General features: G+C 51.3%; 2 protein-coding genes across 6 annotated transcripts in view; one reads left to right on the top strand and one right to left on the bottom strand.

Annotated features, from left to right (window-relative positions):
• The window catches only part of LOC122372242 (potassium voltage-gated channel protein Shaker-like), a 66,898-nt gene extending 63,462 nt beyond the window's left edge, over window positions 1–3,436 (top strand). For all 3 annotated transcript variants that reach the window (XM_043349182.1, XM_043349184.1, XM_043349183.1), the window contains one exon: window positions 1,344–3,436. The gene's annotated coding sequence lies outside the window, so the exon portion shown is untranslated. The remainder of the gene's footprint in view (window positions 1–1,343) is intronic.
• A 39-nt stretch (window positions 3,437–3,475) lies between these two features.
• LOC122372241 (HORMA domain-containing protein 2-like) lies at window positions 3,476–27,751 on the bottom strand. 3 transcript variants are annotated; one of them, XM_043349180.1, is made up of 13 exons: window positions 27,502–27,751; window positions 25,184–25,254; window positions 21,955–22,200; window positions 20,499–20,629; window positions 15,822–15,973; window positions 13,408–13,601; window positions 12,920–13,088; window positions 9,087–9,232; window positions 8,680–8,805; window positions 8,207–8,373; window positions 7,576–7,681; window positions 6,372–6,533; window positions 3,476–4,207 (listed from the first exon to the last, which is right to left on the bottom strand). In XM_043349180.1, the coding sequence occupies exons 2-13, from the start codon at window positions 25,232–25,234 to the stop codon at window positions 4,103–4,105; spliced, it is 1,755 nt and encodes a 584-aa protein (XP_043205115.1). In that variant the 5' UTR covers window positions 25,235–25,254; window positions 27,502–27,751; the 3' UTR covers window positions 3,476–4,102. The 3 variants fall into 3 exon arrangements, 2 of the variants coding, with proteins under 2 accessions (XP_043205115.1, XP_043205114.1); XM_043349179.1 differs by having other exon boundaries at window positions 27,476–27,704; XR_006254836.1 differs by lacking the exon at window positions 3,476–4,207 and having other exon boundaries at window positions 6,415–6,533; window positions 8,208–8,373; window positions 27,502–27,698.
• Window positions 27,752–27,928: the final 177 nt, after the last annotated feature.

The raw sequence follows: 27,928 nt of genomic DNA, 5'->3' as shown, positions 1-27,928 counted from the left end.
CCAACTGCGACATTGTTGTGTCCTCGGATCGGAATCGTTCGCGGACCGACTCGCAGACCCTGATTATTTATTACAACGCCACTGCGTCCCCTGACCGGGAAGTTTGCGCTACTATAGCAGAGCAAACTTCTCTGTCTGAAAGAAAGAACTGTCCCTGTAGCAAAGGGTTTCAACTGTCATCCTGTCCACTACCTATGCAAGGAGGGCGATCGAGACCGTTCTTGTTTGTGCTGTGTAGAAGGTCGAAACTGACGCTCGTCTGAGCTGTGTTCAGATACAGCGCAGCAGAGAGATTGGACGATTCCGAGGATAATTTGCCACGACTTCATCTCGAAATGAAGGCAGTTAAAGTTGCAGCCTGTAATAACAACGCTATCGAATTCGACGCTTTTCAAAACAGTGGGATTTCGATGTTATTCCAGATAGCGATTCCATTCTCGAGAAGGATATCAGGCATTGGAAAACGAAGTATTATAGGATCAGTGTTGCTGCTGTTCTTCATATCGAGGACGGCACCAGCGCGGTTCGGCTACTCGGGGTGAAAATAATGCAAGAGCCTGACTGACCTTTGGAATTTGCGCGAGGTCATGGACTACAGTTCCTATTTATGGACCTCAATGCTGAATTTTCATGATCTTTCTTACAATGCACGGTCCCAATTCTGTCCCGCATTGCCAATTGGAGTTTTTGGAAGCAGCAACGCTTTTCATGTAGCACCAATCCTATAAACATTAAACACCCCTCCGCGCTGTGCAGTTCTTCCAGACGGCTGCTAGTGCCGTCTATTTTGATCTTATGAATGTTACAAGGAATATGAAAACTCTGGCAGTTCGGAAACTCCTCGAGTCGAGAGGTGGACCACATTGGCGCGCTGTCTGGAAACCTGTCAGTCCACGAAGTACTGGAATATCGTGGCAATTTGCAAATTGACTGGAGAGAAGTGCCGAACTATCCGACAAACGAACTCGTCAACTGGTTAATGCATAGCTAGGGCTCAGAGCAAACTCTGGATGATGAGCATTGTTAATGCAAGTTGACCGCTAGTTTTTCGGTTTGACATATTTGTTGACTAGTTTGCAGTTGTAGTGAGTTGACCTATCGTAGTCATTCAGGAAAGGTCCAAATACGGCACGGCTGTACTCACGCTCTGGTTATCTCCTGTTTCTAGCCTCAACCCCATCTGTTCATCCGTCTCGGACGGGCACCCAGCGTGATCGTTTGTTTTTACCGAGCTATCCTTCTGTCCGTCTATTTCTGACCGCCATCCTTCTGTCGCCTGTTTTTGACTGCCAGCCCAGTCGGCGCGTCCATCTCTGACCGCTCCCCGCTTTTTCTGCCGGCAGAATGTCGTCTCTGTTCCACCGGCCGGGACAGAACCAAGTGCCAAGCTTCCTGTTCAGCTCAACGGTCGCGCCGGGCGCCGCGCTGGCCGCGCGCCGCACCCCGGCGCTGTTCTAGGCGCCGCCCCCTTCCGCCCTTGTGATATGTGTGTGTCCGGCGGGGCTGGCGGCGGCGCGCCGGGCGCGTTTCGGTTGTGCCTTGCTGGCGCCCTCAGTTGGCCGGCCGCCGGCACGCCGCCCCTCGCCGTTGTGTTGTGTCGCCGAGAGTCGCGGCGGCGACACGTCGCCGATTGTGTGCCATCTGAGAGTCCATTTCAGTTCACTAGTTGACGCCTTGTAATCACCCTGCAGCCACGGCGCTTCGGAAGTTAGCACCTCTTGATCTCTTAAATTCTTCTTGCGTAGCCGGCAATTTCAACAATAGTCTATCATCCGACACGTCTTTTTATATTGAATTTATTATATCGATGTACATAGTGTTGTACATAGACAACATCTACAGTTATTTACAAAGCCGTTGTTAACGTGGTGCATGTCTCCACATTGTTGACATTTACCTCTCAGTCTATCATCTTCCTCTCTATCTCTCTCTTCTCTACTCTGTCGCGCGCGTGGCGGCGGCGCCGCGCCGCCGGTCGGGTCAGGTCAGGTAGTGTTGGGTGGGCCGCGCGCGCGGCTGCGCACCGCGCCAGTGACCTCAGAAGGGCGCGCCGAGCGCTCAGTTTCGTGTCGGGAGCGGCACCCGACAGCGGCCGAGGAGTGCAATACATGACTCATTAATAGGGCTCCCCGTCCGCGATGGTGTCCCATAATCAAACGGTGTCCAGCCCGTCTCGCTGATAATGTATGCCAGTTGTTACATAATTCTCCCGTGTCTTCTTGGTCGGCGGTGCTCGGCAGGGGTTCGGACGCTCATTTGTGCGCTCTTTCTCTCCATTGTTTTCCGTACATTGGCGGTTGCCAGCGCTCTGATCTGTCCACTATAGCCGGACCGGCCGCCCTCCCTGCCCCTTCCAGGTCTCATGACACCATCGCTCACCTATCACACATGTTCCCTGCTCATTGCTCAAAGCACGTTATCCCATCTCCAGCAGCCTCCCATCGATACACGGTCACCAGTCACCTCTCTTCATCCACCGGTCGCAAATTATGCGACACGCTGTGACCGGCTGCGTGCCGGTAGCTATGCCAAACTCAGCAGACAGACCAAACCAAAGGCCGCCGTGACTATTGCATGGTGTGACAAATAGACCAACAGACCAAACCAAAGGCTGAAGTCTTATTTTTCAATAAAAACAAATGCAGGTGAACACTGGTGGCTTCCCAGCGAGTGATGACACCATAACGAGCGATGTCCCGTCGACCGTCACCCATTGTTACAACAGTCAGCCAAAGTCGCCCCTCGCATTCCAGGTACTGATCCAAACACATCAGAAGCATCGCGCCCATCTTTTCCCGTTGTAGGCCAGAAAGCCCGAGGGAAGGTAGCGCGCCAAATCCTGCGCCCATATATCTTCATCAAGTTTGAGTCGGCGGCTATCCTTGGTACGTGGAGACAAAACTGGATCAACCGGCCGGCTGTGAAAATCAGCGCCTCAATTGCTGCTCTCAAACGGCAAGGCTGTGACTGGACGACACTGAAGACTTGAACCAAATGGTAACTAAAACCAAACGTTAACCGAAACCATCCAGCACTGAGTCCCTGGTAACCGAAACCCACACGCTGTGATAACCCGACCTCGCCCACAGCTCCGACCGGCCCTCCGAGCGAAATACGCCATTCCTATGCAAAGGACGCCGGCCGACGGTCGGGCTGGCCTGTAATTATACCTTCTGCCCGGGCAGCGCGGCTCGCCTCCATAGCACCGGAGGCTTCAGTGGCCACTCAGCTCCAATCCCCATCCCTAGCACTGGCCGGAGGGTAGCCCCAGCGACGGCCATCCGTGGGCGGGCTCAGAGCGCCGGCAGCCGCCCCCTCTCTCCCTGGCTCAGAGCCGACCAGACGCTCTCTATCTCTCTCTATCTCATTCGAACCCCGAGCCGCAGTCATACCCAACGTGTGCTTTTTCATTGTCAATAAAGTTATTTATATCAGTGCCCATGCGTGTGTATGCGTTGCAAGGGAATAGATGGAATATGCGAAACGATAATGTATTTTTCGAAATGATGAGGCGTGATTGACAGACATGGTATGGTCAGTGAGAGATGAGCTATCCGGCGAGCGATGAAAATGCACAGCCACTTTACAATGCTGACTGTCCTGAGCGGGCACTTTATAAATAACGAACAGACAGACACAACAGGGGTACAACTTACCCACCAATAACGAACAGCGAACTCTTTAACAACATACACAAACACCGAGCTACCGATTCTTCAACGCACTTCGACTTCAACGCAGTCAGCAAACGGAACTCCACAACTGGCGAGTCACAGCTAACGATATGGCTGTGTCATAGCAAGCTTATGATAATCTGCTAAACGGGGACACAATCCACAGTCACCCATCACAGCTCTGTGAAAAGGGACATCGGGGTCACCCCAACGAGTGCCGAGCCGGTGAGTCTGGACGTACCGGGGGACGACTCCAGAGTCAAGTCATCTCTCGCTGTCCGAGTCACGGTACCTCTATCTAGATTCACCTCTGGTCGTCTCGGGGAACACTTGACTCTGGCTTTCTCAGAGACTCTTCCCCAGCCTTCTCGGCAGGACTGACCGTGTGCAGACGACTGATGAGAGCCGTGGGCCCGTGGGTCACCGTCTCAGGCAGCGATACCGTCCGTGCGGGAGGCCTTGAACTTCTTGGCGCGTCCGCCGACCGTCTCCGGACGGAACTCCTGAGAGTCGGCCACCTCAAACTCCTTGTCCTGGGAACAGCGGAAACAACGGGCATGTGGCAACACAACCTCCGGACAGTGGAATTACCGGTCGGAACACTTAGGACAAGATTGACTCACTGTTCCTATCACTCTAGAATCTAGATAGATAGATACAGACACGTTTGTTACATCTACCTTTAAAATTTACTTACGATTACAGTGCTGTGTTTCTAGCCTGAGCATAAAACGCTTCTCTGTTTACCCTCAAGCAGCTCTTGTTTGTCGTCTACCATCTGATCGTCACACAACGGGTAACAACAGCTCATCATTGGGTCACGCCAGCACTCCGGCCGTATCGATTATACGCTCTGTCTCGCCCAGAGTGGTACGTACACAGCCTCCTCAGGCTGAGCACCTCACGCTCGGGACAATCTGGCACGACGGCCGGGCTAGCTGCTGCCCCACTTCTCCGCCACGTAGACCTAAATCGTACCGACTGTTCACGATTTCTCCACTCATTCGACCAACCTAGCAGTCTCTCAGGACCGTCTTCCGAATGCCACTTCAACCATCAGCTCATAACTCTTTGCTCGCTCCCTCTTCTCCCTGACTCTTTTTCTTCTCTTCTCACTCACTCACTTTCTTACTTCTGCTGAACGGCACCGGTATTTGTCGATGCGTGCTTTGACTACCGTGTCTCCGGCTCTGGCCAAACAAAACTAGCGCTCGACAGCTAACATCGAGTTGTCCACAAACATGTTCATCAATGTCAGATGGAGTTTTTGTTGTAAGATCGTTGAAAATATCACGGAAATACTGCCCTGAACGTCACACTGTTTGTTGTATTCGAGTCACTCATGTGGCAACCAGCAATAGGTATGAGCTAAGAGTGCTTCTAACGTTTCACTTCGATGCTTTTCCCGCTATGATCACGGTCTGTGAATTTTATGTAGGTACAGCCCACGGCTAAAGTAATGTAGGGTTTTACCAATCTCAACGGTTGGCTTTGACTGGCGATTGTTTAATGCGGAGTGATCGAAAAGAAGATGTCAATAGCTAAGATACATATAAGCTACATTCAAAGTTTCATTGTAGTCTGGCTAATCGTTCCTAAGCTTCAGAAGCAGAACATACCCATGACTGAAACCGCACATTACTTCTGCTGTGGACTGGACCTCGGTGTTATGAGTATGACTTCAACTGATGCTACAACTACACCCCTGGTCAACTGCACAGGTGCAGTGTCTGCGCCGATTTCCCAGTTCGTTCGGCTACTGTCCGGTCACACCACATCTAACCATGTCCACTTCCAGTCACCTACCCCAACCTCACTGTCCCAGTCCCCTGCCACTGCCGGTCCGGTCTGCTGTTTATACCACCGAGCAGAGATGGCCCGGTAGCGTGGCCAGCTCATCACCTGGATACCCAGCCCAGGGGGTTCCTCCGCACCCCCTGCCCCCCGAGCGCAGCACGGCATCGCATGCACACACACACACGCACACGGGAGCGGCACCGCATGCACGCACAGCACGCAGGATACACCGCTGGTAACGAACAAGCGCACGCCGCCACCACACACGTCACACAAACACATAACATACATAACATACGGTAGGTACCGAACCTACCACACACGCAGACTCATTCGTAAGCACGCCGTATTGCACACAACATACACGCGCCGAACCACATAAAACTACCGCACACACAGGCATTTCGACCAAAATCGGGTTACCAGCGGGCTATGCTATTCGACAGATCGGCGGCGACATATGAAGCCAAGTCGACCTGATGGGGTCCAGAGCACACACAAACACACAGGTACCGGAGATGAGATGGCGGACAGACAGGCAAAAACGTCGGCGGACACAGCCTGAGGCAATGAGATGGACAGACAACAGGACGAAGCCAAACAGCAAGACGATTGTGAGTAGATTGAAAGACATGGCGAAAACATGGCTTAGCTTGGTTGATTAAATGAGACGGTTAAAGAAGAATAAATGAATCATCGGGACAATAAGTTGTTTTTGTATCTCAACTGGAGCGGAACTGTGCTAGAGAGCCAAGCAGCGTTTGGAATAAATTGGTGCTTTTTTAAATAAGCCATATATCAAGAAATTGTGATGCGGTCGATGAAATGTCTGACACCGTCCCCTCATCCATCCCCGCACGCGCCCGTCTACCCAGCCACCCCCGCCCCTCTCTCACTGACCGGCTGGCTGCGCGGCGTGGCCCGCCTCTCCCTGCCGGCAGAGCGCGGCTCGGGCCCGTCCCCGGAGGGACCGGTGCGCGGGGTGGCCGGCGGAGAGTGGTCGCCGTCCTCCGGCCCGTCCAGTTCCATCCTGCCGGCCCGCTCAGCCACCTCGTCCACCGCCTGCCAGAGCGGTGGAGGGGAAAAACTTAAAACATAGTTTACACTAGACCGCGACCAGCTGCGTAACGAATGTTGTCAAAGGATGCGGCAATACGACACATCACTTACAAACATTGATGTAAAATGATAAGCATTTCAGGAGATGATGCACCATTAATAAAATCCCGCAAAATCTTTTTCGCAACTGAGTAGCAGCACCAAAAATGCCAGGTATTTGGCCTATGTAAAATCGGCAACGCCGCCCCAGCTATCCCAGAGTTCGGCCAACGGCACCCTTTCTCAGCAGGGACGCTTCCAAAAGTCGTTAAAATGATCCACGGAGTAATACAGCGGTTGAGACTCGTCTGATGGTTTCCTGACTGGTAATGCAGTGTCGGACGGTTAGTCTGCCAGCTGCAGCAGATTGTCACATGGAGACACGCCAACTCTGGGTGGGAACACCCAGGTCATGGTCTAGTTCCGCATAATTTCCGTAACAACTGTCTACGGTGAGCCCAGGCGCCCAGTCAAGGGCATGCACTGTCGGGTCGGGAATTCCTGCGCCCAGTCCAGCCGGCCGCGATAGACGGACCCGATTCATCAAGAGAAGAGGGAAGGAATGGCGTGAGAGGAATACCGGGAACCGCGACCCACCGCGGGAAGAGAACGATGTACCGCAATAAAGCAGCAGCACTTCGCCAACAGATATTTATTTACCGGGGAACTCCCCGAAACTCGGGTATTGGAGACTGATATTGATAGAAGGGTCTGTGGAACACTCGCGGGAGGTCACGTCCCCCCGGGTACCGGGCACTAATAGAGCCGGGGAAGGACGGTGCTGTGGCGGCCTTGGCCACGGTCCTCAGAGATATACTGGCACCTGTTCCGCAGACTGCTGTCCGCTGGGACACAGCGTGCAGCGCCTGGAGGAACAGCGCAATAAGTCGGCCGCTGACTCCCCGACGGTACGGGGTTCCCCTTCTTTACATGGGTTAGAACGTCAGTGATTCGTCCGACTAAATCCACCCCCGTCTGGGGTGTGATGGTGCCTTGGTCTCCTTACCTGGTGTCCGCCGGCGGGTCGGTGCGCTGCGGCCGGGGCCGGCCGGTTCAGGTAGCGGGGGAAGGCCTCGTTCAGCAGTCGCTCCTTGTCCACCACACGGACCGTGCTGGGGTGGGAGACAGGACGGGTTAGGGGAGTAGTGAGGGGGAGGAGAGAGGACCGCTGCATTGAGCGTCCGACGGCCGCGTCGATCTACACAGTTGGCCTACGGGCGGGAATTACATAGAATCGGCAAAGACAGCTCACACAAAGACCGACAGTGACTACCAAGTACCAGCACACTGCAACACACGATATGCAAACAACGCACAATGTGACCCCAATGCACTGCACCGCGTGATGCACATTGAATGAATAATATGCAACATGTTATGCACAATTCACAACTGTACATGACACGTTACGCTACTGCACAAATACCATAGTAGCGGGTAATCATAGTTAAAAAGTGTCACTTAATTTCTAGCGAGGCGAAGTGCACTCCTCAATCTTATGGTAACAACTGCAGCGCAGTAGTGTAAAGCTGAAACCGACCAGACGATGAGTGTTTAGTACCGGTACCAGGGTGCTTTGCAGCGAGATGCCCCATTTGAGACACTGTACTGTCCGTGCGACTGACTGACCGACTCACCCCTTGGACCTGTTGGAGAGTGGCTTCAACAGGCCATCCTTGTCCAGTCGGCTCATCAGACCAGAGGCCACGGCCACGTCCACGCCGAGACGCTGCGCCAGCCGGGCCGGCTGAACGCGCGACATCTCCTCACAGGCGCACAGGCCGCGCCGGTACAGGCAGGTGGCCTGTGGGAACGGCGTGGTGTGCAAATCTCACATATTGCACCGGACAGACAGGTGGCCTGTGAGAACTGAGAGCCGGGGCACTCAGACCTCACATATATCAAATGTATGGACATACGCAATTGGCGTACAAACCGCGCTGCGCTAGCAAGACGATTCATGCGGACCTGCTCGAAGGGACTACCAGCACGTGTTAGACACCTATGTTCGGCGTGAAAAAAAAGAAATCAAACCTAATGCGTTTAAACGTACTGAAGGGGAGGGCGAACTAAGTGGTGAGCCTGCTATGTATATGTAGAGATCGTTTACCATGCGTGTGGACCTGGCGAGTGCCGGCAGCCGGGCATCCGTGCACGGTCGTCCCGAGGCCAGAGCGCACGTGTCACAAATGTGGCTGGCCGGCGCCTCGTCCTCACTAAGCACCAGGAAACAGATCTGGAACAGATGAAACAGGTCAGGTCAGGCTAGATCAGGAAACAATGTGATGAAAGAGACATATCGACGACGGGAGTGGAGAGAAGCAGCAGTTGCGGCTCGGCGTGATTGTAGAAATGCATAAAAATGCAGTCGAGCAGCTAAGAGGGGGTGGGGGGTGGGGGGTCTAGGCCACTGCGTCATGCGAATCAGAGAGACGATCATTATGGGAAAAGGAAAGATAATCATCTCTTTGCTCGGCCGTCAGTCCCCCGAACAGAAACGCCCGTTGGATCACTTACACCATGCTGCCAGTTGTGGCAGAGCTCACAGAGCACCATCAGACCGTCGTCCTCGTGCACGCCGCACACGCACAGCACGCGTGGCTCGTCCTCGGCTTCGGGCACCGCTCCGGCGGCCGGGGTGCCGCTGGTGTCTACTGCTGACGCTGTAAGAGGACCGGAGAGGAGAGGACGCAGTCAGGGGGATTATGGGGGAATACGTGAAATTGATTTGTATATGTATTGACGTAGGCAGACACTCCACATACACTGTGGCTATTCCGTGTCTAAAGTCATTGCGAGTAAAAATAAAAAACATACGTCAGGATAAAAGACAATAAAAAAGTCAAATCACACACCTAAACATATACCAGACACTCGCCACGCACACAGACACACACACGCCATATGCAACCACACTACCGTCAATCACAGCCACTCGTCAGTCCATCAGAGGAACGCCTTCACTGCTCTCTTGAAACTGCCGGGATCGAGGTCTAAAAGGGCAGCTGGCAGCTGGTTTAACCCTCGCCCGCACATGCCATTTTCCCATCCTAGAACGCACATGGGGGGGGGGGGTGGTTGCCACCCCCCCCCCGCGCCATTTCGTTCCTGTTGGAGATAGAGCTTAGCAGTAAAGACCAAAAAGATTCTTTGGGAAGAGACGAATCCAATGATACCCAGTTTTACCTTCTCAGGTCAGTCATTGACCTTCCAGGTCAGGTCAAACTAAAAAATGTTGCTGTTTTGGGTCACCGTTGGATATCAAGTGCGCTGCTTATCAAATACCGATGACGATACTGTTTTCTGGTGCCAAGCCAGCTAGAACCTCTTTGTCACACTATCCGACCAGAATTTTGCTGCTGAGGTCATTTCAGGTCAAGTTAGGTCAAGGTCAATTATATGTGTTTGTATGTCTGTGTGTGTCTGTGTGTTTACTGATGTGTGCACCGATTGTTTTTGGGTCCATATCACATGAAATCATGATCTGAGAAGCTTTTACCAAAAATGCAGTCAAAAAACTTCACAAAAAGTAAATTCAGCTTGCCTAAAACGCAATTATCTTAGATGACCTAGGTTGACCTTGACCCTGACCTTGACCCCTGTACATCGTCGAACAACATGTTCCATGATAGGTGGGAGGTAAGACTGGCAAAAAAGGCCGAAATCAGGGTGTCAAAAGCTCACAAGGCCCATGGCAAACGCAAGATGTTGAGAATTGGCCATTTGGGTCATGACATGACCTGAAAAACAAGGTCATATCTCCAAAACCAAAAATCACAGAAACTTGAAATTTTCAGTGGACATCAAGAAAGGATAGACGAGCAGCTATACGAAAAATCAGCCTTCTAGCTCTAAAAATGTTGAGTGCAGAGCAGAAAGACTGCCTGGGGGGGGGGGGGGGGGTGGCAACCACACCCCCATGTGCGGGCGAGGGTTAAAAGCGCGGTCGCTTGGTATGAAAAGGCACGCTGCCCAGTCGCAGTGCGTGTAACCGGTGGCCGGGTGATACAATCGCACTTCATTATGGTTTTTGATCTCGATACATGTGGTTTCTATGGTACAAATTCGATAAAAACTGAATATAAACTGTCAAAACGTAAATCGCATAAGAAATGTAATGTATGCTATAGCAAACGCAGTACCTAATCATTCTTGCAGAGAAGCCCTCTAAACGTCCGTTCCCCTGGCGCTGTGGACGTTGGAGCGGTCCCCGTCCGAGGCGCTGCTCCACCAATCAGCCCACCGTCAAGAATGACAAAGAGCCAATCAGGGTGCCGCTGTGGCAAAAACCCTCGCTGAAATCAGCGCCGCGGGCCTCAATCAGACCTGGTGTGGACCCGTGACCGGCCGCCACATGAGGCTCCCATTTATCTGGCTGTACCGGGACTGCGAGACTTTAGACGGAATTTCACGAGTCGCTCAGCAAGTCCACTTCTGCTGGATCGGGATTAGCCCATTCAGAGATAACCCCCGTGACACCAGGAGGCAGCGATATTCAGGAGTGATCATAATATGCAGCGGCATGACGAGTCAAGTAAAGTGCTCTTCATTTGAAATGGAATTTCCGAATGCATGTATGAATACATGAGTGACAAATTACTGATGACGGCAGTCTGGCTTTGATGTCGGTCACAATTGACGAGCCCAGACACCGACCCACCTACACTGGTCATGCTGGGTGTCTCCAGGTGGCATGGTCTGACTGTTCAAACAGACCTTGGGGACGTCCCCAGGGCACCAGACTCTCAGCGCCGCCGGCTCAGCTTCACACGTCCCAGCAAACAAAACTCTGCGGTCCCACCGCCGCGCCGCACCGACCACTCGGAGCTTCCCTGAATCCATCCGGCGCCGAGACGCTGACAGAATTCGACTGCAAGTTTACCGGCGAGCCACGCGCGCGGCGGGCCACAGCTGCGGGCCGCCGCCGCCCGCCAGCAGCTCCCGAGAGCTGTTTACCCGAGCGACTCGCCGCCAGCCGTCTCCGAAGCCTTCGTCCCATTGTCGCTGCCGCAGCAGCGCTGTCGGCTGATTTCACTTTCATCCCGGCGGGACCGCAGCTCGTTTTTCGCTGCCTCCCGGGCGGCCTTTACGGTGCCACGGAAAATTACAACAATCAGCAGCGCCGGGCCGACGGCGGAAAAACGACTGCGCTGGTCGGCGAGCCGACCGGCCCCCGGCGGGCTGTCGGGCCGAGGGGTGGGACGGGGTGGCTGGGAGAGGCGGGCTGCAGGCTGGTGTACGAGTGGGAGTATCAGCCGAAGGTCGGTGGAAGAGACTGAGATTGCAGCGTGGGGAGGGAACTGAGACATGAAATAAATGTTGAAAGTTTTTTTTTTCATTTTCACACGCATTAACCCCAAGTTAAATTATTCAAATTGAGTTACCGCCGGCTTCGTTCGGTGTCATCAATATATTGCATTGCAGTGCAGTTAAACATACTTGTGATCTTATGTACTTCATTACAACTCCATCGCCTCTATTCGCGTAAATATTGATCTAGAACGTCGGAACGCATCTCGAAGACCCAAAGAGAAGCCAACCAATGCACAGCAGTCCCTGGAAGCACCCATAAGACGCTGGACTGCGCGACAGGCACGACAAAACAGACAGTCCCACCCAATCTTCCAGAGAACGTCCCGCAGGTGGGGGCCTCCACTCTGCGGGGCGTTTTTGCCGGAGCGGCCGGAGGCGTCGCGCGCGAGATTACGGCCCGTGCCGGACAGTGGGCACCGCCGGCGGCGCACAATCTCCGCTAATGAGGTCGCCGGCGGGCTATTCCAGGTGTTCCCGGAGGACGGGCAGACGGCGCACAGTGCCGGCTCGGGGCGACACTCGCTCCCGGCGACCGATCGGCGGACCGCGCGGCGCAGCGCCGCTCCGCTCCGAGCCGCCTCCGCTGACCGGTGGTCGGGGGGGGGGGGGGGGCGGCCACGGCTCCCAAATGTGCTCTCCAATAGTTTGCGCGCTGGCTAACGGCCACGGAGCAGCATCGATAGCGGGAACGAGCCCCGATTCTGCCGGCGGCTCGTCCACAAATCGCGCTCGTGACCGCGGCGCTACAAACAGCCGGCGGTCACGACACGGAAAAACGGGCCATCCGACCCGAATGGGGGGTCAATCGATACTTGGGGCACGCTCCGGCCATAAATGACACAAATTAACAGCGGCACCATCGAAATAGCACCAGCCACTGCCGAATCCCGTGATTTAACGATATTAGGGCGACTAAAGTCGTTCACGGGAACTCGATGGGATGCTATATAACTCCATTGCGGCACATGATCGCCGCTGAGGAGACTGGGATCGTTTCCGGCGGAGCTGCAGCCACAATGGGTGGGTGGTTTACTCACCGGGCAGACCAGGGCTCCTGCCGCTCACACTCTCGGCCAGACTGGGCTCCGGCTCCGCGGCGGCGGCCGGCTCCCTGGGCCTCGGCTGACGCTGCTGGCTGGAGGTGGAGGGGCGCTCCTGGTCCCGCACCTGAGGCACTGCACTCTCCACCGAAGGAGCGGTTTTCACCTGACCGGCACACAGTCGGTTACAGTTTTATCTATAGTGAGTCTAGATAACATGTCCTCAATGCTAAACGAAACGGCGTTGAATCAGACAAGTGGCAATAAAATAACCACTAACCAGGCACGACAGTTATTGCTCAACTAACTTGACTGTTTGCGAGTATGACATTGGGTATGACAGTATGACACCGACCACCGTCTTCTCGCAGATCAATCAAATGTCATTATCCTTGGTAAACATGGACGGTTCTTATCCAAGTTTGTTTGACGACATGCCATCACATTTATCCCGTTCAGTGGTCTCACCACTTCTCCCACCTTACCGTTGCATGTTCGATGGTCTCGTCGTCGCCCTCCTGCGGCACGAACTGACTCGAGTCGGTCTTGAGGCGCAGTTTGACCGTGTGGTGCGGAGTGCACACGTCGCCCACGCGCACGTTGATGGGCTCTGAGCTGAAGAAGATCTGGTGGGTCTCGGCCGGCCGGAAGCCCGGCGGCTCGTAGTCGGGAGGCGTCACTGCACGGACACGGGAGGTGTAACGGGTCATTGGGATAACCATTGCCGTGAGGGAAGCAGTAAAGTGGTTTTATTGTAAAAGAAACTCGGTGAGCTTAATTAAATTTCCCCAGGTCCGCGAAGTATTACATTACAAAAATCAATCTCTCAATTTTATATAAAAAGTACGAGACCAGTCTCTCACTCCCCCAAAGTGAATCAGTAAGGAATTCACGAACAATGCAATATCACAGTGAAACTCTTATATTGACCTGCAAAAATATCGTATGTACCAGAGCAGTGTGCCTGTTAGTTGTTAGCGATCAGATCAGTGCGTCAGTGCCGACTGCCGACCACTGTCAAAACACTTGAAACTTAAGTTACGGCCGATCGGATCGGCTGTACTCATTACACCGAAAACACGCATCTCCCCGCACTACGCCGGGGGCTCTCAATGCTCATCAGTGCCTTATATGCAACCGGACCTGGGACAGAGTTGGACTGGGTCGTTGCTGTGCCTCCCAGACCAAAACCAGCCCGTCGCCACGGCCGGGATTCACCAGAGAGCTGTTTCGAGCTGTGCTGGTGGCGTTGTCGGCTCCCCAGCGGCGGCGCGGGATGATCTGCAATTCTGGCCGCGACCCGGCGCTAATCGCATGCAGATATGCCGCCGGCTCGGCCCGGGGCGAGTGGAAATGGTGGCAGGCCAGCCGATAGTAGCCGCCCGGGCACGGCACGTGCCGCCACCAACACGGCTGCTCGGTGGGTATGTGCCGGCCCTGGGCCCGCCGGTCGGTCCGTTCAGTTCCCAGTCCGCCGGCGCCGACTCAGCGATACAGAGACCATTAACATTTAACGGCGGAATCGGCGGTCGGCACGGCGAGATAGCCGGCCGACTTCTATTTAAGTCGCGAGTGAAGAAATATGTTGAACCGTTCCGCGAATGCATATATCAACCCCTTGGCGTGCGTGCGTCCAGATGAGATACGCCGCCAACAGTGGTAGAGTGAATTAGAGTTCTGACCGCCTGACACTCGGCTGGGCCGGAAGCGTCTGTCCCGTGGTGACGGCGCCGTACTCTGCCCTGGAGCGGCTCTCGAGCGGGCGGAGACGGTAGCCGGCCGGCCAACAGCCCCCCGGCGTACCGTTCCGCCGCTCGACGCCGTCTCCTCCGAGCACCGCGCGGGAAGGCCCACCGTTCTCCGAATGTCACATCGGCGTCCCGCATCGGTCCTCGGGAGCCATTCCTAAGTGCACGCTATGACTAAGTAATGCAGGTCCAGATACATGCCCGGAGATTACATGGCGCGGTGTCCTGATATCGCAAGTGCGTGCAAACATCAGGCCATCAGAGCGGTATAGGAAATGGCGCTTGCCGAGCTTACAATAAGCTCTGTAAAGTGCAAATTATGAATCTAGTCACGGAAGAACTTCAGTGGAGACAAACACTGGAATTGGATCCACTTACTACAAAACTGCATATTTACTTTATAATTTGCACATCCAACATCCTGCTGCGACCAATTAACAGTGCATAATGGGATTAAACTTTCCTTGCTTCCGGCAGCCTTCAAAACACTTGGAAGTTGAGCGAGACACGGCTGAGGCATCTTTCAGGGGGCCCGTTGGGGAGGTGTGAAGTGAGAACACCAAACCATTGGCACACCTATTTCTCTCAAAGATGGCTCCCGAAGCCTGAAGCAATAAAAGAAGCGGCAATAAAGGCAGCGGCCATGGATTACGAATCGTCCCTCTGCAGCAAGGCATCGATGGCAGGTAAATTACCCCCTAGAGTGCCAGCTGTGCTCAGCTCAAGGCCACTCAAAATCCGCGCGGCTGATCGTCACCTCATTTCCGATAGCAGTAACGGACGCCGGCTCAGGTGATCAGACAACCATCCTGGGGAAAGCCAAGAACAAAGACTCTTCCAGAGGGTCGACTGGGAGACTGGCGGAGACCAGACCCTGGGCGAAGTCAGCGTAGATCGCCGCCAGCCCTGAACGGCAGCCATCTCACTCACTCACATTATCACATACCTTGGCCCAAGACGGCGCAAACCATTACGAAACCAGCAACATCCCAGCCATGCGCAGACCCGTCAGCAACATCCCAGCCATGCGCAGACCCGTCAGCAACATCCCAGCCATGCGCAGACCCGTCAGCAACATCCCAGCCATGCGCAGACCCGTCCCATCCCAACGCAGCGCTATCCTAACCCTTCCCATTCCGCTCGACACTCACCATCGTCAAAGTAGAGCAGCTTCATGGACATCATGACGTCGTCGGGCAGCGGCCGCAGCGTCTGCGTTAGCACCACGATAGTGCGCAGCATTCGCACGGTGGCTTTGTAGGTCTCCTCGCTGGTAACGGTCGCCGGTATCGAGGCCGGCTGCCTGTCAGCACCGCGGGCGGGACGAGACGGTGAGGTATTTACAGGATAAACGGCGGAGTTGTGTGCTGCTTCGGGCCTTGTTTTGCCATTTTTCACTGTTGGTGAGTTGATTGATCAATATCAATGCTGGAATCAAATTCCCATAGATGAAGGGTAGTACACATAAATGTGTAACATCCAATTTATATGTTCTTAGGAAGTATCTTATTACGAGGCCATTTCATCACATGGATGACGGCCACAATCAATGCAATTACCGAACAGTTAATTAAAGGCCCTTACCAAGAAATGAAGCCAGTAAATGTCACAGTTAATCGAGATGAGCATGTGTTTGAATACGACCATGGCCTAGGAATCAAGATCTGCATCATCAATCAGTGCTATTTGATTTTGTATTGCACCATTGTATTTATCAACTGTAAGAGGTCAACTATGTCCCCTTCAAAGGGCATTTCCACTTTTTACCAGTCAGAGTGTTTCTGCTTTTGGTGCTTCTAATAAGCTGGCACCGATGCAACGTGCTTACATGCAGAATCAAATCCAAATAGGTATTTCAAATATATGGCCTTTCAAAGCTGCGCACTTCTCCCAGGACCCTAACTTTTTTATTCTGTATATCTTTTCTACATACCTTGTTCGGAAATGCCACCAGAGTAAGCGATTGGCTCTGCTCGGTTGTATGACGCATAAGCGGTATCTTTTATGTCCTCGCTGCACTTTACGCGTAGGGGAGAGTGGGGAAAGACGCCCAGGGTTTTACTATGTCATATATTATTCGAAAATGACGATCGGAAAGCAAAAACTTGAAGTTTCAACGGAAGCCGACATCATTTTTCTCCAAAAATATCCCACTTTCGTGCCTGAAATATGATAACTTTTTTTGCTATCAAGTATTTTCCTGAAGAAGTGAAAGGGGGCATCTTACCCCACAGGGTGGGAAAGACGCCCCCTGGCGTTGGGGAAGATGCCCCCCTGCACTAAAAGTGACATAAATGGGCACGTGAATCGCCTGAACGAATCAGTAGTCCCTTCGAGCCTGCAGTAGACAGCAAACGTCATCGTAAGGGCCCTCAAAAGTAGTCGTAAGGGGCTTCAGAGGTCATCGTTAGGGTCATCATAGTCCAGCGCGGCCAAACAAGCCTCCGTGGTGGCGTTCGGAGACCACTGTGGGGCCCTTATAGGTCTTCATGATGCCTGAGGGACCTCGAGCCCATCGTGGGGACCTCAGATGCCAGCGCGCCCCCTGGAGCCAGCGTGGGAGCCCTCAAAGGATGTCGTGAGGGGCCCTGGAGCCAATAATGGGGCCCACAGAGGCCGTCGTGAGGGCTCTCAGAGTCAGATGCCGCCCAAAAAGTCGTTGTGTGGGCCGAGAGACCGGCATGGGGAGCACCCGACCGTACCACAGTGATGCAAATGGGGCTCACGAGTGGCCATAAATACCGAAAAGGCCCAAATTTCAAGTTCACCTAATTGAATAAATCGTAATATGGCCAGTCAGGCAAATGTTTGGGGTGTCTGAAAAAACATGACTTTCATGTTTTTGTCAAAACCGGCCTCGTGTATGATTGTCAGAAGTCGTGACATTTTCTATGTCGTAAAATGACTGTCAGATGCTCGCAACTTCAAACGCCGCTAGCGTGCGTTCATTTCATACAAATGACAAAAATTATACATGGCAATGATCCCCAAGGTCTGCTGCTTCTAATGCAGGGTCACAAAAAGCCGTATCTCTTTTGGTTTGCCGTTGATCGAACTATTTGTCATCATGTTGCAATCGCAGTTTTTTATTTAAAATATTTGCTTTCGTTTCACCTAGAGCAGTTTATACAGTGTGTGCCCGTTAGTGCACCATACCATAGCATTCCCTAATCATTTCTGATCCGCACTGTGAAAGAATGAAGGCGCTAGCACAGGGCTGACCGGCGCTACTAAGTTTTCGTCCGTTGCGATCGGGTGCCGCGGCGCGGTGGGCAGCCCGGGCGGCCGCGCCGCGGGCGGGCGGCCTCAGCGGGGGTTCGTCGGTGCATCCCTCTGCTGTTCCTAAACGAAGTGTCCTATCGCCTCGCGACAAAAACCAATGGATTGCTCTTGACAAGATCTCGCGAGTGAGCATATTACTTTTGACTTAAGGTCAATATTTGACCTACTTATAGCAGTTCAAAGTTAAACGTCTGTCGAAATTGCGATCCGCGGTAAAAGCAATCCGCCCCGACCGCGACACCCGACCGCGCCGAACAAAAACTTCAATAGCGCCGGTCTGCCCTGTGCTAGCGCCTTAATTCTTTCACAGTGTGACTCAGAAATGGTTAGGGAATGATATGGTATGGTGCACTAACGGGCACACACTGTATAAACTGCTGTAGGTGAAACGAAAGCAAGTATTTCTTAGTAAAATACTGCGATTGCAACATGATGACAAACGATTAGATCACCGCCAAACCAAAAAAGATGCGGCTTTTTGTGACCCGGTATGAGAAGCAGCAGGCTTAGGGATCATTGCCATGTATAATTTTTTGTCATTTGTATGAAATGAACGCACGCTAGCGGCGTTTGAAGTTGCGAGTATCTGACAGTCATTTTACGACATAGAAAATGTCACGACTTCTGACAATCATACACGATGCCGGTTTTGACAAAAATATGAAAACTATGTGAATTCAGATGCGCCAAACATTTCTTTGGTTAGCCATATAGCGATTTACCCGGTTTGGTAAACTTGACTTTTTGGTATTTATGGCCACTCGTGAACCCCATTTGCATCACTGTGCGTACTGGACTCTCAATAGTCCCAGATCGGCTTTTGTCTCTCATCACAAGTATGTAATAAATGATTTGACGGGCTGCTTGAAGGACAGCCTACGGATTTAGGGGGGCGTCTTACCCAATCAGGACAGGGGGCATCTTACCCCAAGGTATCGAACTAACATTAAATCAGTACAATTTGTTAGCCATAAAACTACACCCTGAAATAAACTGTTCGGGACACAGTCCCCGCATGTTGATGTATCACGACTATAGCAAGGGACGCAAAAATTATCTACCTTCTTTGATATTTACAATGTTTTGATATCAAAATATTTTTTGAAAGCAGCAAATAAAAAACATGCAATCACCAGCCAGCCGTTGCCGAACTGGGCTTCGCAATTTTTTGTGCAGTTAACAAGGCAGGCCTCCGCTTTACGCTAAGAGCATTAATTTCCAGGTTCGATTCTTTGTTTCGCCGCTAGAGGGGGTGGGGCGTCTTTCCCACCCTGGGCATCTTACCCCACTCTCCCCTAATTATTTTGATAGTTACCGCTTTTAGCCATCTACGTATGTAGGAATACACTGAACAGCTCTTAGAAAGTGTAAAAATGGACCTCATTTTTTCAACTTCCTGTCTTTAAACGTCATCGTGTTTTTAATTTCAAAAGATCTTTTACATATCTAATTCTTTTTTCGATTTTATCCCCAGCTTCTACACAAAGTTTCATATCTTCATAGACGCATGAAGTCTCGAGGCTCCCCATACACAATTCCTGACACCCAGAGATAATCCCGCTCGCCATAAACAGACCCTTACCTCATAAACAGTCCTTAGCCCATAAATCGCCCCCATCTATTATTCACTGCCCTAGCCGGGCCTTCTACATTGCCCCGGGCCTTAAGGAGCAATCCACAGTAATTACACACACAGCCACACACACATAATTGCGCAGAGACGCAGGCAGCCTCCGGGTCCGGACGGCTGCCAGTTCCGTCAGCCCCGTGCCGTCCCACCGAACCGTGCGCCGCAGTACCCCGGGGGCCACCAGCCGCCGACAGCGCTGCAGTGACGCGCCGTCAGGCCGACCGGCACACATAATCCAATCGGCCCGCGCATTTAACTCCGCTCGACCGTATACGACGGCGGGCTGAGCGGGGGAATAGGTAACGAGAACGGCCGCAAACAGCCCCAGATGGCTAGGCAACTGCTGCGAGCCCGGAACGGAGACCACCGCGCAATTACGAAACAACGGTGAAACAGAGAGGCAATATTAATCGGCGGTAAGTTTGTGGTATAAATTCTGTACTTCTTTTGAGACCTTTTAACGAAAAAATAAAAATAGGCAGCCTAGCATATCATATTTATCTGTCAAATAGAGAACTAATGCTGGTGAGCATTAGGAGGCTGGTAAAAAGTCAGGGGAAAATAACGTTTTATTTACAAATTCTGTCGACTTCTGTTGGCTTTTTTTATCCAGTTTCAGCTAAAAATGCTAGTCTTCCATTGTCAGCCGAAGGATGACGAGAAACGGTCTGAATCGGGTGCGCCAGACCAAACGAGTTCGGGTCCGTCTCAGAAAGGTGGGTCAGGTTAGGTCGGGTTGAGCAGGATCAGGCCCAGCAAGATGACCTTAGCTGTCAGGGTGGTTGGGTCAGCCCAGGACCGCTGGGTCAAATCGGGTGAGATCGAGCTACGATGGGTCGGGTTGAGCCACACCGGGTAGGGTGATGTCAGGCCGGGCCGGGTCAGGTCGGGCCGGGATGTCGACCTACTAACTGACCCGTCGCCGTCGGAGCCGTGCTGCATGCTGACGCCGCCGGACGACGAGTAGGTGAAGCGGAACGTGTAGGACTCGATGACGGTGTCCGGGTCGGACGGGTCCAGGTACAGCACCACGGTCAGCTGCCGCAGCTGCCGAGTGGGGACGGGGATATGTCAGAACTCAGAGACAGAGGGAGAGGGTCACAGACGGGTCCAGGTAGAGCACCACGGTCAGCTGACGCAGCTGCCGAGTGGGGACAGGGCCGGGTCAGACGGTAGCACGGCCATGTACGGGGACAGGGTCATATAAAGGGGCAGAGTTATAGACGGGACAGGGACACAGACGGGAGCAGGGTCACAGACATAAGACAGTAACCGCAGGAGGGCGTAACGAGGGAAGGGTCACAACAGGAAGACATGGGAACGGCGGCGGGAGACAGACGGTTAGGTCAAGAGATAAACGGACAGTAAGCCGCTGTTGGTTTTGGGGACGATCAGATGTGTCACACTCACAAATCACAGGGCAGTCATGGGCAGGCTGAGATGTTAATGGCCAAATCTTGCGCAAGCAACATTAAGTGGGCGTGCGAATTACATGTGCAACGAAGCATCTTTCAGCGAGTTCCGAGTTAAAAGGTCTGGCCTGGCCGGAGTTAGCATCTTATCTAACTAAGGAAACTAAGCTCAATTATCTACAATAATTGAGACGCAACAAGTTCTTTCTAGAGTAGGCGTGATGACATGCAATTGATTGCTAAAATCGATATAGTATAATAAGTAAGATTGAAAAATAACTACAGCCCAAATCATTTCAAATTGCTCATTTTCTTCATCACATTTGTGTGTTGCCAGCGGCGCAAGTCCATCCTTCCCATCCGTCCCCAACTCCGATACACGAATAATCAATCGTCCTCTTCTGCCTCTCGTAAGCAGTTTGGAAACTAAGCTACCAGACTAGCGTTCAAATATTTATCCTCAGCAAGACGTTGAACTCCAGTAGCCAAAGTGAGTCTAGCTAGGTCTAAAAAAGTCCCGCCCGGGTCCAGTTTTGTCCACTGCACCGGAGACGTGCCTCGGGGCCGAATATTGCAGCTCTGTGCCGGCAGCGGTCTCTGTTGAGACGGCCTTTATTACAGTGGCCGCGCCATGGAGCGACCATTATTGGAGGCCCGTTCCGGGAGTCGGCCGCCGCCGCCCGCCGGACAGGCGTGCCGGTCAGCGGCGCCGTGTCAGTGTCCATCCGTCGGCACTGCCACTGACGTCTTGATGGCGGCAGTGGTTCCGACCGACCGCACTGTGCGTCAGCAAATCTTGCTGAGAGGATATTCATAATACGAGTATAATTTATGATGCCACAATAAAATACAATATAATATAATTTAATAGAATATAAATGGACTTCAAAGATAATCGTAGCCAACCAGGGAATGATTCAACTACTTGAATGACTTCAGTTTCAATGTGGCAATACTCACGTATTTTTTGTCGAGTGCGTCGAAGCAGGCTTTGATCCACTGAGTGATCTGCCAGGCGCCCGGGCAGCCGGCGTCGTCCCGCAGCACCTTGAGCTGGAGGCCGTCGAGGGTGCGCTCGCCGAAGGCCTGCTCCGGGAAGATGGCGCGCAGGTAGGTCAGGTTGGAGACGGCCACGGCCAGCAGCTTCTTGACGAACTGGGCCGACTGCTGCGCCGTGGCCTGCTCCACGGGGAACACCGACGACCACTGCGGGAGAGCGCGGGGAGATAGAACAGAGTGTCATCGAAGGTGTCCGCGCGACACAACAGTCAACGGAACAGACCTATTACGGTCAATGGCGTTAAAGGGACCCTCCCACCTTCAAAAAAGTTTATGAATTGGCATGAAAGTGATGTCGCTCGGTTCAGAAAGAGCGAAAACGAATATCTACCAAATTTCATCGAAAAATATTCACCGGTTTTCAAGATATTAGACTTTTACTTTTGTTTACTTTTTGGGATCTCCGCTGTTCCTAGCGACTTTATTTAAAAGTGCGGCATTTGTTGCGCGCAACGCAGCATATACCACCGCGTGCTACAAAACGTTTTAGTCAAACGTTTAACCCGCGCACCGACGGGGGGGCGGATATCCGCCCCCCCCTGAGGTTTTTCGCGAATAGCGGGAAAACCGCGGCGCGTAGCGCCGCGAAATTTGGTATGACTATTCCCTTATCAATTTTACACATGGTGTGCAAGTTTGAACCTCCTACCTTTCAAGGTCAGGTCACCAGGTCACTTTGAATGACCCAACCTCAAGTCACTTTTTTGCAACTTTGTCACCGTGCCAGAGCTACAGTAGATGTCGGAGGCCTTTGAAAGTCGCAGGATGTTATTAGGTCATTAGTAGCTACAATTTGTATATCTCGGAATTTTGATATCGGTGACCTAAGGTCAGGTCAATTTCGCGACCTCCCCATTATAAGCCAATGGGGGAAAAATCAACTCCCTGTTTTTACCACTAAAACGGGTCGGAATGGCCCCATATACCATACATGACTTCATATACGATCAACCTTCACTACCTTGAGGTCTGTTTTGCTGTTGGGCAGCTGTGAGGTCATGTGACGTCATCAAAGGTCACCAAAGGTTTTTGGCCAATAACTCCGTACAGGAACAAGATACAGACGCGTGGATGGTCTCATTGTGTTCAGCTCGTCAAGACGCATCGAATGATATACATGATGACCTCGAGGTCACGTGACCTGAGGTCAACCTTTGACCTTGACCTTTCGAGGTCAACATATATATCATTCGATGCGGATTGACGAGAGGATCACGATGATGCCCTTAGTTTGTTCCTATCTTGACTAATTCGAAAGTTATTCGAGAAAAACTCTCCATATTTAGCGCCGCCATTTTGACTTTTTCGACCCCTGTGACGTCATCTTTGACCTGACCTGAAAATGACCTTAGTAAAAATTGTAGATCTTGACCGTGCGTATCCGATGCCGTTTACCGCTTGTCGCTATCTTGCTTCGTTCTCGAGATCTCAGGGGGTGGGGGCGGTCATCCGCCCCCCCCCCCCCCCGTCGGTACTAAGTTGGCGCAGACCCCCGTCGGTGCGCGGGTTAAAAATTGTTAGATATCTGCGCTGACGTCACACATTCAGAGGGGTATTCCTATGCATTAGCCCCTCTGAATCAAAATGCTGCAATTTTGAAATTCAATATTTCCGATTTAACCCGCGCCCTGGTGGGGTCTGTTTATAACGCGACCTGGTGGGGGGGGGGGGAGGGGCTATTTTTGCCCCCCCCCCCTCGTATCTCCGAAACTACTGGACGGATCCGAAAAATTCAAACGGTGTTCGAAAGGCCTGTCAAATTTGTCGAAGGAAACCAAATTTTATTGACCTCGGGGTCACCGATGACGTCACAGGTCAGGTCAAAGATGAAATGTTTCACCGTTCACGGGTCTTCTAGGGAATGCGCTATAACACCGAGAAAAACGCATTTTGTCGGGAATCAGCGATAGGGCGTCAGTTGCCTAGTAGATATGTTGCTGTTAGAGGTCACTGGTCATACAAGGTCAGGTCACAGGTCAGGTCACCAAAGGTCACCAAGGGTCACCACATGAACCCAACTTTACTAAGGTTATGCGATGCATGTTTTATGGCCAGTTTTTCATTTCCAACTCAATGGTGTTGGTTATAAGACCATCAGGTACGGTTTAGGTCACTTTCTGATGGAGGTCAGGTCAAGGTCAGGTCAAAAAAGGTCAAATTTCAAAGTTGATATTTTTGCATAAAATGGGTATTGATTCGATGCAGCTCGTCACGGGGAGTCTAATGGTGGTCTTTGTTTTGCGCTACGAGGTCTAGAATTGCTGAAAATTGAGTTTGAAAATTTGACGTCATCAATATTTTGAACAGTTTTTTCGCTATAACTTGGCCAAAAAAAGAGGTATCGATCTCAAATTTGGTATGTAGATAGAAGGCGGTAAGGACTATCACATATATTCCGGATGTTTCGAAATTCAAAAAACTTTTTGGATTTTTTGGCTATTATATTCAAAAAATCTATTTTTTGATTTTTGGGGGTCAAAATCCAAAAATTTCAAAAATCCGAGATAGCAGTTTTGTAGCCCTGTTCATTCTACAGCTTTTATGTCTGTATCATTTTTCTGTATTTGCAAAGCTATAGGCCTGACAGCTCTTCCCGCGAAACCCTTTTTTGGGTCGAAAACGGCAGAACATGACGTCACTCTGACGTCATTTCCGGCCAACCTATCATAGCCTTTGGAAAAATTTTTGGTCACAATGTGTAAAATTGATGTCCGGGAGGGTACTGAAAGTTTAGTGACGATCAACGCAGTGGTTCTGGAGATATATCGAAAAGTCTGGAGGGGGGCAAAAAATAGCCCCCCCCCCACCAGGTCGCGGGTTAAGGCATTTCTCGATGTTGTGAGTGCCGAAACCGGTAATTGTGAGCCAGGGACCCCATTTTGGCTATCTCAACTCAAATTTAATGTGAAGGTGGGAGGGTCCCTTTAAGCTCGCTTTTTCGCGGATTGCTTTCTCGCATGCGAACATTGAGATCCAAGACAAAATCAACGCTTTTATTGAGCGGCTTCGGAGAAGACGCAAAGATCTAGGAAACCCAGTGATGATAAAACTTATCTCCCTCTCACATGCAGTTCATGCAACATTGCGCTGCCACGTAAGTACGTCGTGCACACACTGAGTCGGTACTCACCGTGCCAGTCATCTGACTCTGCTTGGGACGCATCATCTGAAGAGTCGACATCTTTGCTCTGCAGGAGTGATCTGAAAAGTGGTTACACGTCAGCTGACTACAAGACACGACCCGACCTGTAGGAAAGTTTATCATAACTCGCGACCATTGAGAATCAGAAATGAGCCGTAGGTAATTCCAACCACATGAGGGGAAACATATTCGTATTAAAAAACCATGCTGGCAGCGCTACAAGTAACAAAGGGAACGTGTATTATTGTCGAGTGTGTTGATCTACCTACTGAGTGATCTATCACAATGATGCCGTGGCCCGTGAAGTCGCGTACGGATCTTCACCCGTAGCCCGCGCCCCGCACTGATATGTTGTGCAAACCAACAGAGATATCAAAGGAAACATTCGTGAGCTTTTTCGCATTCCTTTCCGTAATAACCTCTCACTGTGGTTTGTGGGAAGCAACAGGAGTTCCAAAAGCTGCAACGAATCCGTCTGCGAAAGTCCAGGTAAGTATCTTGCTGAGATCCGTCACATGTTATGGATTTGGCAGTTAGCACCGAGCTAAGTGCTAACCGGGACTTCTAAGCTGCTTCAAACGGTCATGAAGTGATATGGCCTGTGTTCGTTTTGTTCACCTGAGCAGAGTCCCATACCAGTGGCACCTCACTAGTGATCACGCACCGCCGACCACCGTCGCACACGGACAAGCAGAGCTGATTGCCTCTTCTAGCGTGCAGATTCGTCCCGTAGCTCATCAGCGGCCCAGCGAGGACGTGTCACCGCCGGTGGCGTCTTGAATAGGCGGCGCTGACGGATGGTAGGCCCATCGTCCAGCCGTGTTCTGGCCCGGCACTTCCAGCCTCACACTAGTTACATCCACCGCGCCAGGGAGGTATACGTCATACGAGTAAACTACAGCCTAGACACTGTTGCCGCCCCAGGACAGGTTCGGAATTATTTTTCATTCGACACGTCTCGACGAGAGGAACAACGATCCCCGCAAAAGCGATATCGTAGCCATCTGGAGTCAAAAGCTACTACTACAGAGAAACATTTTTTCGTAAAGAAGGACAACTAGGTATTATAAGTTTTCCATCTGGAAGATAAACTGTTGATCTAAGGTCAAATCTGGAGGCTCGCTCAAGAAACAGCGTTAACCCTCGCCTGTACATGCCATTTTCCCATCCTAGAACCACATGGGGGGGGGGGGTGCCACCCCCCCCCCCGCGCCATTTCGTTTCTGTTGGAGATAGAGCTTCGCGGTAAAGAACAAAAAGATTCTTTGGGAAGAGACGAATCCAATGATACCCAGTTTTACCTTCTCAGGTCAGTTATTGACATTTCAGGCCAGGTCAAGCTAAAAAATGTTGCTGTTTTGGGTCACCGTTGGATATCAAGTGCGCTGCTTATCCTGTAGCGATGACGATGCCGTTTTCTGGTGCCAAGCCAGCTAGAACCTCTTTGTCACACTACCCGACCAGGTTTTTGCTGCTGAGGTCATTTCAGGTCAAGTTAGGTCAAGGTCAATGATATGTGTTTGTATGTCTGTGTGTGTCTGTGTGTATACTGATGTGTACACCGATTGTTTATGTGTCCATATTACATCTGAGCTTTTACCAAAAATGCAGTAAAAAAAAAAATCACGAAAAGTAAATTCAGCTTGCCTAAAACGCAATTATTTTAGATGACCTAGGTTGACCTTGGCCCTGACCTTGACATCTGTAATCGTCGAACAGCATGTTCCATGATAGGTGGGAGGTAAAACTGGCAAAAAAGGCCGAAATCAAGGACCAAGGTGTCAAAAGCTCACAAGGCCCAAAGCCAACGCAAGCTGTTGAGGATTGGTCATTTGGGTCATGACATGACCTGAAAAACAAGGTTATATCTCCGAAACCAAAAACCACAGAAACTTGACATTTTCAGTGGACATCAAGAAAGGATAGAGAAGCAGCTATACCAAAAATCAGGCTTCTAGCTCTAAAAATGTTGATTGCAGAGCAGAAAGACTACCTGGGGGAGGGGGCACCCCCCCCACACACACACACACTTGCGCGGGCGTTAAAAGCTATCGAATGCGCTCTTTGTCTTACGCGACGCTGTAGCGCTATCGATTCCAGAGTTGGAGTTACCTATGCGCCAGTTTGTCGAAAATGGTCGACATAACAATAAGCAAAGTTTGACCTTGACCTTTGATGACCTCTGGTGACCTGACCTTTGACCTGACCTAAAAATAACCAGAGTATTCATTCCCCTCAGTCGAAGCTGTGATACCAGTCCTGTTTCGAACTGGAACTTACCCGCTTTAGAAAATATTTCAATTTACCTTCTATCGTAATCCTCTCACTCTGGAGAGACTTCAACTTGATTTGCTTTAAATTACTTTAGATAGGGTCTTTTTCGTCCTATCTGAGCTGTCAGGATTAAAAACAGCAAGCACAAGGTTCTTCTATCCGAGAGCCGGTAAAATGATAAGCACAGAAAACCCAGAAAACCACGAAATTCAAGCGATCACAATCGACTTTTCAGGCTGCCCGATTTACTATAATTTGTTGTTGCCGTTTGTTTACATTCACAGCAGAAAAATGAACCACGCTACAAATATTTTAAAATGTTTGTTTATGCTGCACAAGATACTATTGAAATAATATTTTATTCGAAATATTAATTTTATGAGTATTTAAATTATTTGAAAGAAATAAATCTTATCATTTTCCTAAATTATCTTAACCTAATAAGAAAAAAATCGACCG

Source organism: Amphibalanus amphitrite, unplaced genomic scaffold (assembly GCF_019059575.1).
Source record: "Amphibalanus amphitrite isolate SeventyFive unplaced genomic scaffold, NRLGWU_Aamphi_draft 001334F_arrow, whole genome shotgun sequence".
NCBI lineage: Eukaryota > Metazoa > Arthropoda > Thecostraca > Balanomorpha > Balanidae > Amphibalanus > Amphibalanus amphitrite.
This window is presented reverse-complemented; position numbering and strand designations above follow the sequence as displayed.